This window comes from Oculina patagonica, chromosome 7 (genome assembly GCF_052425735.1).
Source record: "Oculina patagonica isolate OP01 chromosome 7, crgOcupat, whole genome shotgun sequence".
In the NCBI taxonomy this organism is placed as follows: domain Eukaryota; kingdom Metazoa; phylum Cnidaria; class Anthozoa; order Scleractinia; family Oculinidae; genus Oculina; species Oculina patagonica.
The window spans coordinates 9,738,660-9,753,848 of NC_135764.1; the positions used below are offsets into that span (position 1 = coordinate 9,738,660).

Sequence of the window (15,189 nt, forward strand, 5' to 3'; positions counted from 1 at the left end):
GGATACAATACGTTTATGGAATGTCATGCAAAGCTTTCAAATAAGTTGCTTGAAATGTGCACAATTCAGAAATGTTTGTTCATGGTAGCACGCGGAAACTTAACCAGTGACTGTACACAGACTCTCAGTACCTTTCTCGATTGCTCTCCCCGATCTGTTATATAATAAGGGCTTTCCAACATCAACTGAAGGGGAAAATCGTTCGATCCCTATGTAACGTGTCCACTAAGAAAATTTCCATTTAGCCTAATATCAATATTTGATCAACAAATCATCTCATTTTCCAAACTTCACATCACGCAGTTTCATGCACAATATTATAGCATTCTATCAATATTTCATATTATTCAAATTCAAACAGAAACAGAAACAACAGCTCAAGTGTAGCTGAATGACAGGAGTTTTGTTCTTAAAATGTTTGGACGAGGCATAGTTGTCGCAAAGGATATTAAAACATATAATTGTGCATTTTAACCTTTGTAGGAGCGATTTGTTATTGAATTAGCATACGCAAAGTCATTTTCTTTTCTGATCAGAATGACTGATCAATATTTTTTTATATAAATATTCAAACTCCTTTTCTAATGAGATGTATTTTTATAAATAAAAAAAAAAAAAACAGCACAACAATAAACTGACCAAATCAATAAAATAAATATTAGGCAAAATCTATTTTAAAGAGAAATGCTTCGACAGCATCGTATGTCTTACGTGTCCCAGCATCCTACCAAGAACGGTATTTTAACAATCGAGCAACTTCAAATTCTTGAGAAATTTCTTAGTAAGTCAGTCAAAATCTGGTGAGTCATAAAAGTAAAAAAAAGAAGGATTTTCCTGTGCAAGATGCCGATGTCAAGTCCCTGTGCAAGTGTCGATGTCACATTTCCATCTGCAACACCAAAAGGGAATTACTTAAGCGCTTGTGATCTTAGTCTAGTGATCTCGTGCTTTTGTTTCCTCACTCTCTCTTCCTCGAACTGAACTTTGAATGCTTAAATCAGACTCACTTCAATATTTTCAGAGAAAAGCCCCTTTTTAGGACGTATTTCTATTCATCGTTGTTCTCGTATTAATTGCAAGTTTTTCAGTGGCATGTAAGTGTTTTTAAGTACGTGGTGGATCTGCGTCATAGACCTGCGTCATAGCTTGATCATCTGTGACAGTTCAGTAGCTCATAAGATTATCTCACTCAAGTTTATTTCGAGGCATATATAGGCACACCACGCGGAAAGAGGGCGATTTGTTTCCCTAAAAAAATAAAAACAAAAAACAAAACAAAATACTTTTGAGTGTCCCTAATCGCCAGTCGTCTAGAAAAAAAGCAGGCACATGCTACTTTTTTGCACCATTTACTCTGAGATTGAAAGTCGCTGAAAGATGTAAAGTGTAGTTGTAAATAATACACCTAAAATGGCGTATTCTACCTGCCGAAGTATTACTGTGGTAATCTTGGCTTATTCCACTCACATTCTATTCAAAAGTGCCTTATTTTGCTGCTGCAAAAGACCGAAAATGGCCCGTTATATTGAAAATTCTACCGGCAAAATTAGCCAAGCGTTATAGTTTGTAACCACGCGACTTCTCGGCCACGATAAATCAGGGAGCGAATCAACAAGCGTTAATGGCGATCCGATGCGCGCGACTCCAATCGATTCGGAATAATCTCTGTCTGCTACAATGCTTTCTCGTGCCAGTACCATTTTATGAAGCAAAACGCAACGTGCAAAATAACTGATTTTGATGTCGTTGTGCTTGAAAACTCAAGAATATGCGGATAGAGTACATTCGCGTTAGTGCATTGTTGTAATTGAAACTGAGATACAGACGGGATAAAAAAATTAAAATATCGCCCCTTTTGTCAATATGTGGGCTCTTTAAATTTGCATAGGAGTTATTTCACGAACCTGTACTACAACGAAAATAGAAACAAAAAAATGCAAACATATTTACAACAAAACCTTGAAGAGCTGCTCAATAAAATGGAATGTTCTCTTGCTTCCTCAAGAAAATTTGAAATTTAGTGTCATCAGATTACAATTTTGCTGTTTATTTCTGAGAGTACTTTAAGCCATACAGACACATTAATAGCACCCGCACAGAAAGCATGATTCTGTACAAAAAATCACTCAAATCTCTTAACCCTTTACAGCCCAAAAAAAAAAATGGAACTCAATTTAGTACTAAATCTGAAGTCCCCAAAAATATAAAATATGTCACGCATATGTCACAACAGCTATATGTCACGCATATGCTACAACTCCAAAGTCTTGTGTAAATATTTAACTTGTTTCCTATACGTAAATCCATTAAAATAACCCGTAAAATGATTTGTACGGTTTACACTATGTATAAATAAATTCTCATTTGTAAAACTCCCTGAAGAAGTCCGCAACAGTCTGACGACACGCGTAGGAGAATAAATCAGTAGTTCAAATACCAATCGCAAAGTGCTAGTTTAGTTTCCAAAAACATATATTCTAAAGTCGATACTGGAGGAAGCCACATGAAGAACGGGGCTGGTAAAATTATAGTTGCTCCGGGCCAAAGAGAAAATTCGCCATTGCAATCACACAGAATCACTGCTAAATTATGCAACTAACATTTCCCGCTGGCGGGCTTCGAAAATGTCAGACTGTGGATATAATACTTCTACAATTTGTCTGAGAAGTTTATTCGTATTTCGCCCGCAATGGACCTCAAAAGATACATACGGTAAACATAATGCACCATCAAGATATTTAGAGTATGCTAGCCAGGGAAATCTTGCTAGCCAACCGCACACAAAACGGCGCTTAGAATTCAAACTTTCCACTGACACTGGGAACTCAAACAACACACCTGGCTTCTAAAGATTCTCTATTAACCTGAACTTGTCTTGGTTAGAATATGTTCTCGTTTCTTTGAAAACCAAGCCGATATCGTTCACAGAGCAGTCCTCCTTACGGCAAACTGGATCGCCTCGAGTAAGTATTTAAACGTGTTTGTAAATTGAAATTCCCTCTTCCTCCGCAGCAAGTTTTGAACTCTGTGCTAATCAGAATACGAACAAACGAAGGACTTTCGGGGAGAGGCTTCCCTTTATATACGATTGTCACTAGTTTGCACAGTAGTTCGCGGCCTGGATAGCCAATCAAAACCGAGATTGAGTGATTCAAAAGACAATGCGCGTGTTTCTGGCCAATTGGAGAGGGTTTTGAGTGATTCGTGAAAAGATCAATATACCACCCACTCCCACCCACTGCGTACATTTTTTTTCCAGTCGTGCAAATCACTTGAACTAGTCTGGATCCACCCCTGAATATAACAAGGAAATAAAATAGTTATTTTTAACACAATATCGAGCTGCCTCATTACAAGAGTAATATCTACCTGCCCCACTTAGCTACATCACCTACATTAAGTGTTGTATAAAAGAAATGCTAAACGACAACTTACGCTTCCATGTGTTAATAACGTCGTACATGTAAGTAAGTAAGTAAGTAAGTAAGTAAGTAAGTAAGTAAGTAAGTAAGAAGTAAGTAAGTAAGTAAGTAAGTAAGTAAGTAAGTAAGTAAGTAAGTAAGTAAGTAAGTAAGTAAGTAAGTAAGTAAGTAAGTAAGTAAGTAAGTAAGTAAGTAAGTAAGTAAGTAGGACTTTATTTAACGAGGGTGACACCTGACAGTAATCAAACTGATAAACTTGTGGCCCTCACAAAAATATAACAATAACGGAAATATAACAATGGTATAAACTTTAAAAATAGATTGATTGAGATAAAGCTATGTACAACATTAAATACAATAAGACATGTACATTACAAAATATACAATATCATACCCTTGTCAATAAGACCGGGGGGGGGCTTCGGAAGCCCCCCCCCCCCCTATGTAACTTCTAGAATGTTTAAGCAATCACCATGAAACTTATAGGATGTATTGTACGTCCAAAACTCTTTCGTTTGGTATACGTCACGTGGGATGGTGACGTCACATGACGTGACAATTACATCATGATGTCAAAACAGCCGCCATCTTGGATCCGCCATCTTGTATTTCAACATTTTTCCAAAATGCCAGAAAACCACCCAAAAGCACTGCAAAGTACTCAAAATGAACAAAAATGTGCTTTAAACCCGTAAAAAATGTAAAAATAATTCCATTTAAGATGATTTTTATTAACAGAAACACGCAAAAATACAAGTTTGGGAAAACATGCCTGTCAAAATTCCGTTGCCATGGTGATGTCAAGTTCCTGACACCCCCTTTTTTCAATAGCGAATTGCACAGATCATGGTATGGACCAACATTAAACATAGGTATCTCTTTTTTGCCATTTTTATGTTAATTTATTTACAGTGTCCACAATTAGCACGACAGTGCTAAATACATTGACACTTAAATAAAGTTATTAATTTTCGATTTATTTATTTTTATGTCAATGATTAGAAAGATCCTTGGTTTTGAAAAAAATGTATGAATGTTAGTTAATCAGCACGAATACAAGCAGGATTACTGCGCGGTTATGGTCTGTTCTCCAAAGCTTTCAAATGTGCTGCCGCGCACAACCAATGTCTGTACATGGAAGCACGCGGGTCATGAAGTTAATCTTGTGACTCTTAACCCTTTGGTCAGTTGGACTCCCCGATCTGTTAAGGGCTTTCCAACACCCAAAAAGGACGACCCAGCGACCCTAAATAATACAATTTTACTTCAACTAAGGAATTTTTTTTTTATCTGCCTCACTTAACAACTAGCACGTCACTTAGTTGCGTGCACAATACAACAGCATTCATAACTTATGTCATAATGTTTGACTTCGAACAGCATATAAAGCAACAACAATTTAAGTGCAGCTGAATGATCGAAGTTTAAAATGTTTAGACGATGCTTGGTGTTCAAAAATGATATCAAAACATCGTATTAAGATCTCTGTATAAGCAATTTGTTATTGAAACATACGCGAAATCGTGTCCTTTTGTGATCAGAATGATCAATAGTTTTTTGTAACACTATCAATATTGAAAGACCGATTTTTAAAAGACCTATTTTTAGAAGATCTAGCAAAACAACACAAGAACTAACTGCCCGAAACAAGATAAATATTGGCAATTTTTTTTTTCTAAAGCGAAATGCGTACGTCTTTTCGTGTACAAAGAGCGTAACTATCAATCCAAATGCAATCACCCTCATTATAATCATCCTTTTTTGCTATTCATTTGAATTAAATCCTTAAATCTTGGGATAATGTCATTGAATGTCCTTTAATCAATTGAGCTTATTCAATTTCTTGAGAAATTCCGTAGCAAAAAGTCAACCCTTACCTGTTGAGTCACAGAAGTTGAAAAAAGGTTTTGCCTGAACATGTGTTCAATAAATCAATCGATCAATCAATTTATTAATGTGATGACGCGGTAAAAGGTTGCCCTCCGCATCCGAGCGAAATGCGTGTGTATAAAACCATAACAATTATAAGCTTAAAATTAAAATGGAAATGAAATGAATGAAATGATCCTTGTAGTGTGAAAGTAATTTAAGCAATTGTATTTTTTTTTGGCCTGAAAAAAAAAAAAAAAGAAAAAAATCAAAGCTACAAGGGGACTTGAACTCATGACCTCTGAGATACTAGTGCGATGCTCTACCAACTTAGCTATGAAGACTTGATACCTTGGGAGCAGGTCAATCGTAGGTTGTAATATCCCGCAAATGGAGTAAAAGGTGTAATGAATATATGAAAGACATATGAACTGCGGATTTAGGATGAAATGTATGAAATGATCCTTGCAGTGTAAAAGCAAATACTATCAGTAAAAATGCATAAATGCTTTACCCACACACACTACAAACATGAATACTTATACCATCCCAGGATTAAAATCCTATCGTTGTTCCCTTATTTATTGATCGCTAGTTTTGCGGTGGGTTGTTTTCATCATTGCCCAGAGTGGCATTTCCATCTGGCGGTACCAAAAGAACCCTGAGGTTATACAAACACTTTGCATCGCATAAGTTGCGCTTGGTTTAGTTATTAAGGTCGTCAACAATTTGTCATACAGTTATATCATAGAACGAAAAATGACAATAACAAGATATTCTGTATTTTGTGGGCATTTCTGAAATCGAAATGCGAGGTAAAAAGTCACTTGGAATAGAAAGCTGTAAAGTGTATGTCAATTGATTAATTCTTCCGGTAGACTTTATCCACGTCTAAAAGTATGTAATCATGCGACAAAGAAGGCTTACTTACAGACGAAGATTTTTTGGCCACGATAAATATGAAATCAGATCGGCGGGAGTGGATGGCGATCTGATGCGCGCGCGACGTACCCGAAACGTCGGCCGATTCGCAAAGATCCGTGAAAGCTGCACAGATTTGCGCTTGTTGGGTCTGATTTTATTAAAGGATAAAAGCAATCCACCGATTCCCTTTCCGATTGCTCGTGGCTAGTAATCGGATGGCCTGTACCGCCCGATGACTTTCTCGTAAACTTATTCAGATCATTTGTCCACCGGTTCCCTTGCTTGTTTTAAAATATTTTCTTTCATCTTTTGTAAACTAGTTTATAGCATGATGGTTTTTTTTTTTTTTTTTTTTCATTTATTTAATTTTCATTTGACGTTGTTGTGCGGAAATCATAATTAACGTGTATTTGCGAGCAGGGAATATTGTGGAGTCACTTCGGACATGGATGTGATAAAATGATTAAAATGTCGCCCCATCTGCCAATACACGGTCTTTTTAATTAGCAGAGAAGTAATTCCCAACCCATTAAACAACAAAAATAGACAAATAAATATCGTACCACAAAAGTTAGGAGAGCTGAAATGTTCTCACGCAAGAGTTATAAATAATAAATCCGTCGGCAAATCTCACTGAGCCGGTCTCCTTAGTTAACAGGGGAAAGGTAAAGGAGGAGTATATATATATATAGGTGACGATATCAATAAATAATATCAAGTCAACAAAACTAAAAAAGTAAACTGTGACTGTGAGTAGTTATATGTTTATCTTTATTTCTTTCTACAGAACTTGTCTTGTAAGCGTTTTTAGTTTTTAATAGTTAGTTGTAAGAAAGTTAAATGATAATCAAAGGTATAAACTCAGACAAATTTTGTCGTTTTACGCATCAACTTTATAAACTCTACGCTAAAAGATAAGCCTTTGTAGTTATATACATATTGATGACCACAATATCATCGAGGCCTCGTAGCGTTATCAAGTATCAGTTTACTCTTTTCAACTTTTTTTTGTTAACACGGATTACGTGACTTGTCTCAGAGCCACAGACGAGGGCCGAACTCGTAATGAATTTAAGCTTCCCTTAACTTCCATGCGTTAACCTATACCGTACGGCACAAAATATGTCGTAAGTTAATTCCTAGCCCCAATATCGACAACGGTAATTTGCTTATTAATGGTTTTAATTTCAATATGTGTACGGAACTGCAGTTTTATATTTGATTTTTTTCCGAAGTGAAAAACCAAGCGGTTCAACGATTTAAATACATTGTGTTTTAATTTGTATGTGTCGTCGTCCATGAGGAACTTACTGGAGAGTTGCTAATTCGACGTTATAACAATATAACGAGGAAAGTAAATAGTTCTTTTGACCACAATATTGACCTAAATCATTGTAAAAAGTATGTTAATACCTTACAATACAATACAATAACAAGCTTTATTTACATGACTATAAGTAAATGCCGTATTGCAAAAGCGTACAACTAAACTAAGGCGAAACTTATAACAATGATATAATCATGTAATGTAGGAATGAAAAAAGAAATTATGTATGTGTAACATTACTTTCATTCGATAGAAGATTATTCGTAAGTTGAGTATTTAAATAATAATTATCAGAATTCATTATTTTTTGGTGGGTTGCATAGGAGGTAATTGTGTTATGTAATTGTTTTGTGTTATGTTGCCTCACTTAGCAACTTTAGATACCGAGTGTTTTTGTTTTACGCCTCCACATGATAATACCTGAGAAAAGAAAATCATGCCCTTGAATCTAGGGCTAATATGGTGACCTTATTTTAAGTTACATGTCCCAAAAATAACAATTTTCAACACGAGCTGCAATATAAACAACACGCAACAAATTTAATTTGGGCATAATTATCGTAGAGGCTCGTCCGGCTCTTGCGTCTATTTACAAGTGCATAACAAAGCATGTGCTTTAAAACTTGGTTGACTGTTTACAAAACAAAGTTTTCTTAGAAAAGGGACAGAAAGGTAGACAATGATGCCTACAAATAGGCAAGGCAAAGAATTACTGTACACAGACTCCCAGTACCTTTCTCGAATGCAATAGGATAAACCAATCTTGAACTGTATTATCTAGTATATCGCCGAACCGAAATATAATTCCCTTGCATACTGAATTACACATTACTCGCTACCCTGAACCGAGAAATCTCATTTAAAGTTTCATTTTTTACTTGAAAGTGAATTCTACTGTTTTTATACATAATACTCGTTGTAAAATTGGTGTAAAGTGCGTTATTGAATAAACACTAAGCCTGTATTAAAACTCAATTAAAATAAATCACAGATGTTGCATAAGATGGAGTTTGCTTTGTTTGTTGCTCTCCGCCATTGGCTGAATTTTGGTAACCTATTGAGCAGCAGTTGCAGCTGCCAAGAAGTTTCTCACCCTTGGGATATAATTCAATAATCATGACCAGCACACTGCACATGGCGTGTCGCGATCATTCCTCTGACAACAGGGTGACGGTCTGGAAGTGGAGGGTCCTGATCCCGCATCCCCGCTCCTTTTTTCACGAAAATCCCGCATCCCACATTTTTGTTTCATTGTTGGTGACAAGTTGTATCAAAAATGGCTGTAGTTTAACTAGGCGCTTTATGACAGTGGTAAACAGACTAAGCGGAACAAAAGTGAATTTCGTTGGACAGTGTATACATCACTTATAAGTGCGCATTATTTTCATTTTGAAAATTATGAAGATTGTTTGGTTTGAAAACACAGAAACAGTTTGCACACTGCGTCGAGGCTTAAATATAAATACTCTTGAAAGTAGCAGTATTATATAAAGAACATTCTAGCAAAACATTTTCTTATCAATAGGGAACTGCACAAGATTTACAAGCAGCAAGGGTTACTTCATTTTTGTCACAAAAAAAAATAAAAACAAAATAGTCGTTGGTAGTTATTTTGTGATAAAATGTTAATTCATTGGCAAGAATACAAGCACGAATACAATACGGTTATGGAATGTCATGCAAACCTTTGAAATGTGTTGCTTAAAATGTGTACATTTCGGTAATATCTGTTCATGGTAGCCCGCGGGAACTTAACCAGTGACTGTACACAGACTCTCAGTACCTTTCTCGATTGCTCTCCCCGATCTGTTATATATATAATAAGGGCTTTCTAACACAAACTGAAGGGGAAAATCTTTCTACCCCGAAATAATGTGTCCACTAAGGAAATGTCCATTTAGCCTAATATCAATATTCGATCAACAATTCATCTCATTTTCCAAACTGCACATCACGCCGTTCAGTGCACAATATTATAGCATTCTAACCATAATTTAAATTATTCAAATTCAAACAAAACCTGGAGCAACAAGTGTAGCTGAATGACACACGTTCTGTTCTTAAAATATTTGGACGAAGCATAGTGGTCGCAAAGGATATTAAAACATAGTATTGTGCATGTTAACCTTTGTAGGAGCGATTTGTTATTGAATTAGCATACACAGAGTCATGTTCTCTTGTGACCAGAATGACTTATCAATATTTATTATATAAATATTTAAACTCCTTTTCTAATGAGATCTATTTTTATAAGAAAAACAACACAACAATAAAATGCGCGAAGCAATAAGATAAATATTAGGAGATTATCTATTTTAAAGGAAATAATTCGACAGAATTATATGTCTTTCGTGTCCCAGCAACCTTAATAGAACGGTATTTAAACAATCGAGCAACTTCACGTTCTTGAGAAAATTCTTAGTAAGTCAGTCTAAATCTGGTGGCCTGGCTCACGAAAGTAAAAAAGAAAGGATTCCCATCTGTGAGATTTGATGTCATTTTTGCCTGAAGTTACATTTACAACTTGTATGGCAACATCAAAAGGACTTCACTTAGGATGCGTTTGCGATCTTAGTCTGGTGATCTTGTGATTTTGTCTCCTCTTCCTCGAACTGTACTTGAAATGCTAAAATCAGACTCACTCCAATATTTTCACGGAAAAGCTCCTTTTTTAGAATCTTAAGTTTTTTACATCCTATCGTTGTTCTCGTATTGATCACTAGCTTTACAGTGGCATGTGGGTGTTTATCTGGGTACGTGGTAAATCGCCGTCAAAGATCTGCGTCATTGCCTGATCATCTGTGTCAGATTGGTAACTCTAATTATTTTATCAAATATTAAAACAAATTGGCCATGACATGATCCTACTCAAGTTACTTTCGCGGTATCTGCAAGCATGCGCCGTGGAAAAAGGGCGTTATGTTCTCATAATAAAAAAAAAAACTTTTAAGCGCCTCTAAGATTTCGCCAGTCGTCTACTATAAAATAAAGGCAGGTGCATCCCAGTTTTTTGCGCCATTCAATCTAAGAGTAAAACGTGAGGTAAACAAAGTTGCTGGAAAAGTTTCATGAAATAGGAAGTTGTACGGTGTAGTTATTGATTATACGCCAAATTGGCGTATTCTGCCAGGCAATTACTGTGACAATCTTGATTACTGGTTTCTGCTGTTTTCCGATCGAATCCTATTATTTTGTTGCTGCAAACGGCGGGAAATGGCTTGTTTAACTTGAAAATTCTGCCAGCGAAATCTACCCAAGCCCAGTTGCGTGTAATCATACGACTTGTCGGTCACAACATTCGGGAAGCAAATGAACACGCGTAAATGGCGATCCAATGCGTGCGTAACTCCAATCGATTTGGAAAAAGAATCTGTCCGCTGCAATACTTTCTCTTGTAGGATCCATGTTTTTTAACGAAAACGCAACTAGTAAAGGAATTGACGCAAAAAGAAATGATGTGTGCGTACTTCAGCTGAAACCAGACTAACTAAACGAGCTGAAAAATCGTCCCGTGTAGATTAGCCTATCACGTAAACGGCTTCATGACTTTGCGGAAAACCTATTTAAAATTATTTGCCCAATGACTCTATTGTTTGTTTTAAAGGATTTATTTTTATTGGCATGTGGTTTCTAATTTGTTATTTGCATGTCGTCGTGCTTGAAATCGTAAGAATGTGCAGATACAGTACACTTGCATTGTTGTGGAGCCCGAAATGAGCTCTTATTTGAAATTGAGATACAGAGGGGATAAATAATTAAAAATATCGCCCCTTGTCAGTACTTGTGCTCTTTTAATTTGCAGAGGAGTAATTCACGATCCTGTACTACAACAAAAATAGAAACAAAATGTACATGCATATTTACAACGAAAGCTCGAAGAACTGCTCAATAAAATGGAATGTTCTCACGCAAGAGTTTAAATAATTATTCTGTCGGCAAATCTCACTGAGCTGGTCTCTTTCGAATGCGGGGGAAAGATAAGAGGTTAGTAATATACGTGAAAATATAAATAAATATAATATCACGAAAGACAGTCAACAAACTAGAAAGATAAACTAGGACTGAAAGTCGTTAAATGTCTGTATCTTTCATTCTGCAATACTCTGTTATTATTCCTGTTTTAAGTTTTTTTTTTTTTTTTTTACAGTTGATTGTAAGACAGTAAAGAAATAAAGGAATAAACTGGAGGGAATTTTTTTCGTGCCAGTTCGTATTGTATATTAAAATCTACACTAGAGGATAGGTCCTGTATACATTTGCTAACCACAACATCATCTAGGCGTCTTTGTGTCATCAAAGCTAGCTTTAATTTTGTTTAAAACTTGTTGAACATAGATTATGCGACTATCTTGTCTCAGAGCCATAAACGAGGGTTGAACTCGAAATAAATTCTAATTTTAATTAAGTCGTGCTGAACTTCCATTCGTTTTGATTCAATAATAAGGTGAACAATCACGATGCACGTAAAGTATGACTTATGTTGCCCACTTTTTTGCTCACTTAAGGCTTAAGTATGTATATTGAATTCCAGTTTTATATTTGAGTTATTTCCCACACTGATGAACCGCGCAGGCCCTTAACGTGTTGCTTTTATTGTTTACTGAACTGTGTGCCGTCCATTGACGCTAACACGGCTTAAAATCATTTTCATTACAATCTTTAGCTGCCTCATTACAAAAATAATATTGTCTTGCTACACTTCCGGTAAGTGCTTTGTAATAGAAATGGAAAACGTCAACCTTACGCTTCTATGTTATTAAAACATCGTATAATATGACAAAATATACAATATCATACCCTTGCCAATGGGTGACCTTATTTTTGGTAACTAGTCCTAAAATAAATACAGTATTCTGCACGAGATGACATCCTTATTTTCATACTGAAGAAGGTCTTCCGGCTCTCACCGCTTTTCACAAGCCGATAATATAACTTGATTGTGCGATACCTGTATTTTAGTATAAACTCACTAACAGAACAAACAGAAATGGAAATAATATTTGCAAATTAAATGAACAAAGAAGCTTTTTAATGTCAAGTAATTTTTTTGCATGTTTATCTACTTATTCAGCAGTTGACGACACCATTTGTGATAAATATTGTACATTGCATATTGCCCTCCTACATTAGATAAGTAAATCGATGTTAAAATATCGACAAATATTAAAGCTTGGAAGAAAACCCTATTCCAACATCAGTCAACAAGATATGTTTAAAAGAAGAACTTTTTTCGCATAATCCATCAGTTGCAACAAGTTGCAAACAATGAAGACACTTGTCCTTTTGGCAGTAGTTGGCTTCGTGCTATCTGTGGGCTTTGCTCTTCCATTCAGCGACAACGAAGGGCAAAACGATGAGCTGAAGGACATTGCAGCTGACTTTGAAGATGACTTTGAACCAGAGAATCGGAAAAGGTAAGTTGATAATAGCAAATGTCTTGAACTGGTCGAGTTTATAAAGAAAACTTTTATGCATGCTTTATTGGGGCCACAATCATGTTCTATTTTCTGAATACGAGGTTTCCTTTTGCTGGTTGGAACAGTCTTTATAAAATTCAGCAGTAACGATAAGAAAGAACACACTATGTTATTTTAATTGAAGAATTCTCACGCCCTGCACGTGGTTCTGGATATCGCAAAACAACTTAATTGGTACTGCCTCAGCAAAACTATGTTGTGATTGTAGTAAAAATGTCAGTAAAAGCAAAACTGGCACATTTTTAATCTGTGTTGAGGAAAACTCATTTTAACTTTTAGTTATACAGCATACTTGTTTTGTTGTTGAAATCCTTTTACGCTCACTTTTGATGTATATCATATCACAATATATACCATGATTTCAGTGACAACGGCATTGAAACGGAAGACGAAGATGAACAGTTTGATGAAGAAGACTTTAACGACGAAGACAGCGATCTCGATGAAGACGAATTCGCTGATGATGATGAAGACGAAATCACTGATGACAATGATGAAGACGAAACCAATGAAGATGAGGGCACCGCAGTAGAAAAGTCTTCAGACCCGAAAATTCGCTTTAGACGCATAGCGCGTGGCATCAAACGTGTTGGACGCAAAGTAGCTCGTAAGGTTAGACGTGTGGGACGTAAGATTCGTCGCACAGCTCGTCGTATAACTCGTCCCGTCCGACGCGCAGTTAGACGTTTCAGGAAAGCAGCTCGGCGCGTTCGTCGAATTTTCGGCTAACAAATGAAAACCTTGGTAAGTTAAATAAAAAAATAAATAAAAATAAAGCACACATGCTGCGTGACAATTGTTAAAGCCCGTAAAAAGAGGTCAGAAGTCTGTGGCTTTAATTCTTGAATCGCTCGGTTTCGTTCAAAAATACAATCATAGCCAATGAACGATTAAGGTAAAGGACGGGTATCGACAGTTGTCAAGGCAGTTGCATTACGTTTAACCACACATTACATACTATAAGTATGTAATTTGATGCTGCTACTGTTTTTTGTTCTTCTGTATTATGTCTTAAAGTGCAATTTTTTTTCTCACATTTGGTTCTACATGGTGTTTTGGCTCTTTGTTTTCGTTAGAAATTTAAATTAAAATATGGCATATTTCACTTTTTAATGCCGAGAGAACAAATTACTTCGCAAAATATCTCAGAATACTTCTCCTCCTTTTTTCTCTTAGTAACACTGAATGAAGTATGATTTGTTGTTTTTTCTACAGCTGTACCTGTCGTCTTCAAGGAAATCCGATCCAAAGGCAGAGAACTTCATATTTACATGTGCTATGCTAACTGTCGTTTAAAATACAATTGTACCACTCAATCTTAAATTTATCGTCTAGTACATAGTCGAACTGAAATCTAATTACCTACCTCAAACCAAGCTCTTCCATACAGAATTTACTTTTCCTTGACCGTGGATTCTATTGTAACTGTACATATTTAATATACGTAAACGCTGTTGTAAAAGCTAATGTAAGGTGCAAATGAATAAGCAATAAATCAAATGTGTTGCAGTTAAGTTAGAGTTTGCCCATGTTTGATTTTTGGTAACATATTCAGCTGACAAAATCGTATCCACACTTGGAAAATAATTTCAATAATCGTGGCCTAAGCCGGATACACCCTGCACATGACAATGGCAGATCTAAGCGAGAGACTAGCCTCCCCCCCCCTCCCGAGCCTCCACCTTATTTTAAACTTAGGCCCGAATTGTCGAGGGAGATGATTTTCGCAATCCCCCCCCCCCCCCCCAACCCTCACCCCCTTATGCCAGGGTCTGGATTACCCCCCAGGGTCTGGATCCGCCAACTGTATGATGTGTTGCATTCATTTCCGTGACTAAAAAAGCTCTTGATTCCCGAGGCGCTTTATGGCAATAATGAAAATCCTAAGCGGAAGAAAACCAAATTTCGTTTGAGAGAATGTAACTCATAACATTGAAATTCGAAAGTCATATTAATATAATTGTTTGGTCAGACAATCGTAGAGAATGGCTCTAAAGCCTGGTTTCCATATGATCGTAGACGATCGCAGTGGATCGCAGACGATCGCAAAATCACAGAAATTTACTGAACCGTGTGATCGCAAAGATCGAAGAGCGAACTGTTTCCATATGATCGCAAAAGATCGCAGACGATCGCAGAAGTGTTGAATGATGGGATCGATTATCAATAT

General features: G+C 36.3%; 1 protein-coding gene across 1 annotated transcript in view; it reads left to right on the forward strand.

Moving 5' to 3' along the window:
• Window positions 1-14,533, forward strand: part of LOC144660740 (uncharacterized) — a 51,987-nt gene extending 37,454 nt beyond the window's left edge. The window contains exons 2-4 of the mRNA XM_078521476.1: window positions 12,789-12,956; window positions 13,385-13,763; window positions 14,235-14,533. Of these exons, the coding sequence (XP_078377602.1) occupies window positions 12,808-12,956; window positions 13,385-13,748 (513 nt within the window). The 5' untranslated portion in view covers window positions 12,789-12,807 and the 3' untranslated portion in view covers window positions 13,749-13,763; window positions 14,235-14,533. The remainder of the gene's footprint in view (window positions 1-12,788; window positions 12,957-13,384; window positions 13,764-14,234) is intronic.
• The last annotated feature ends 656 nt before the right edge of the window (window positions 14,534-15,189 follow it).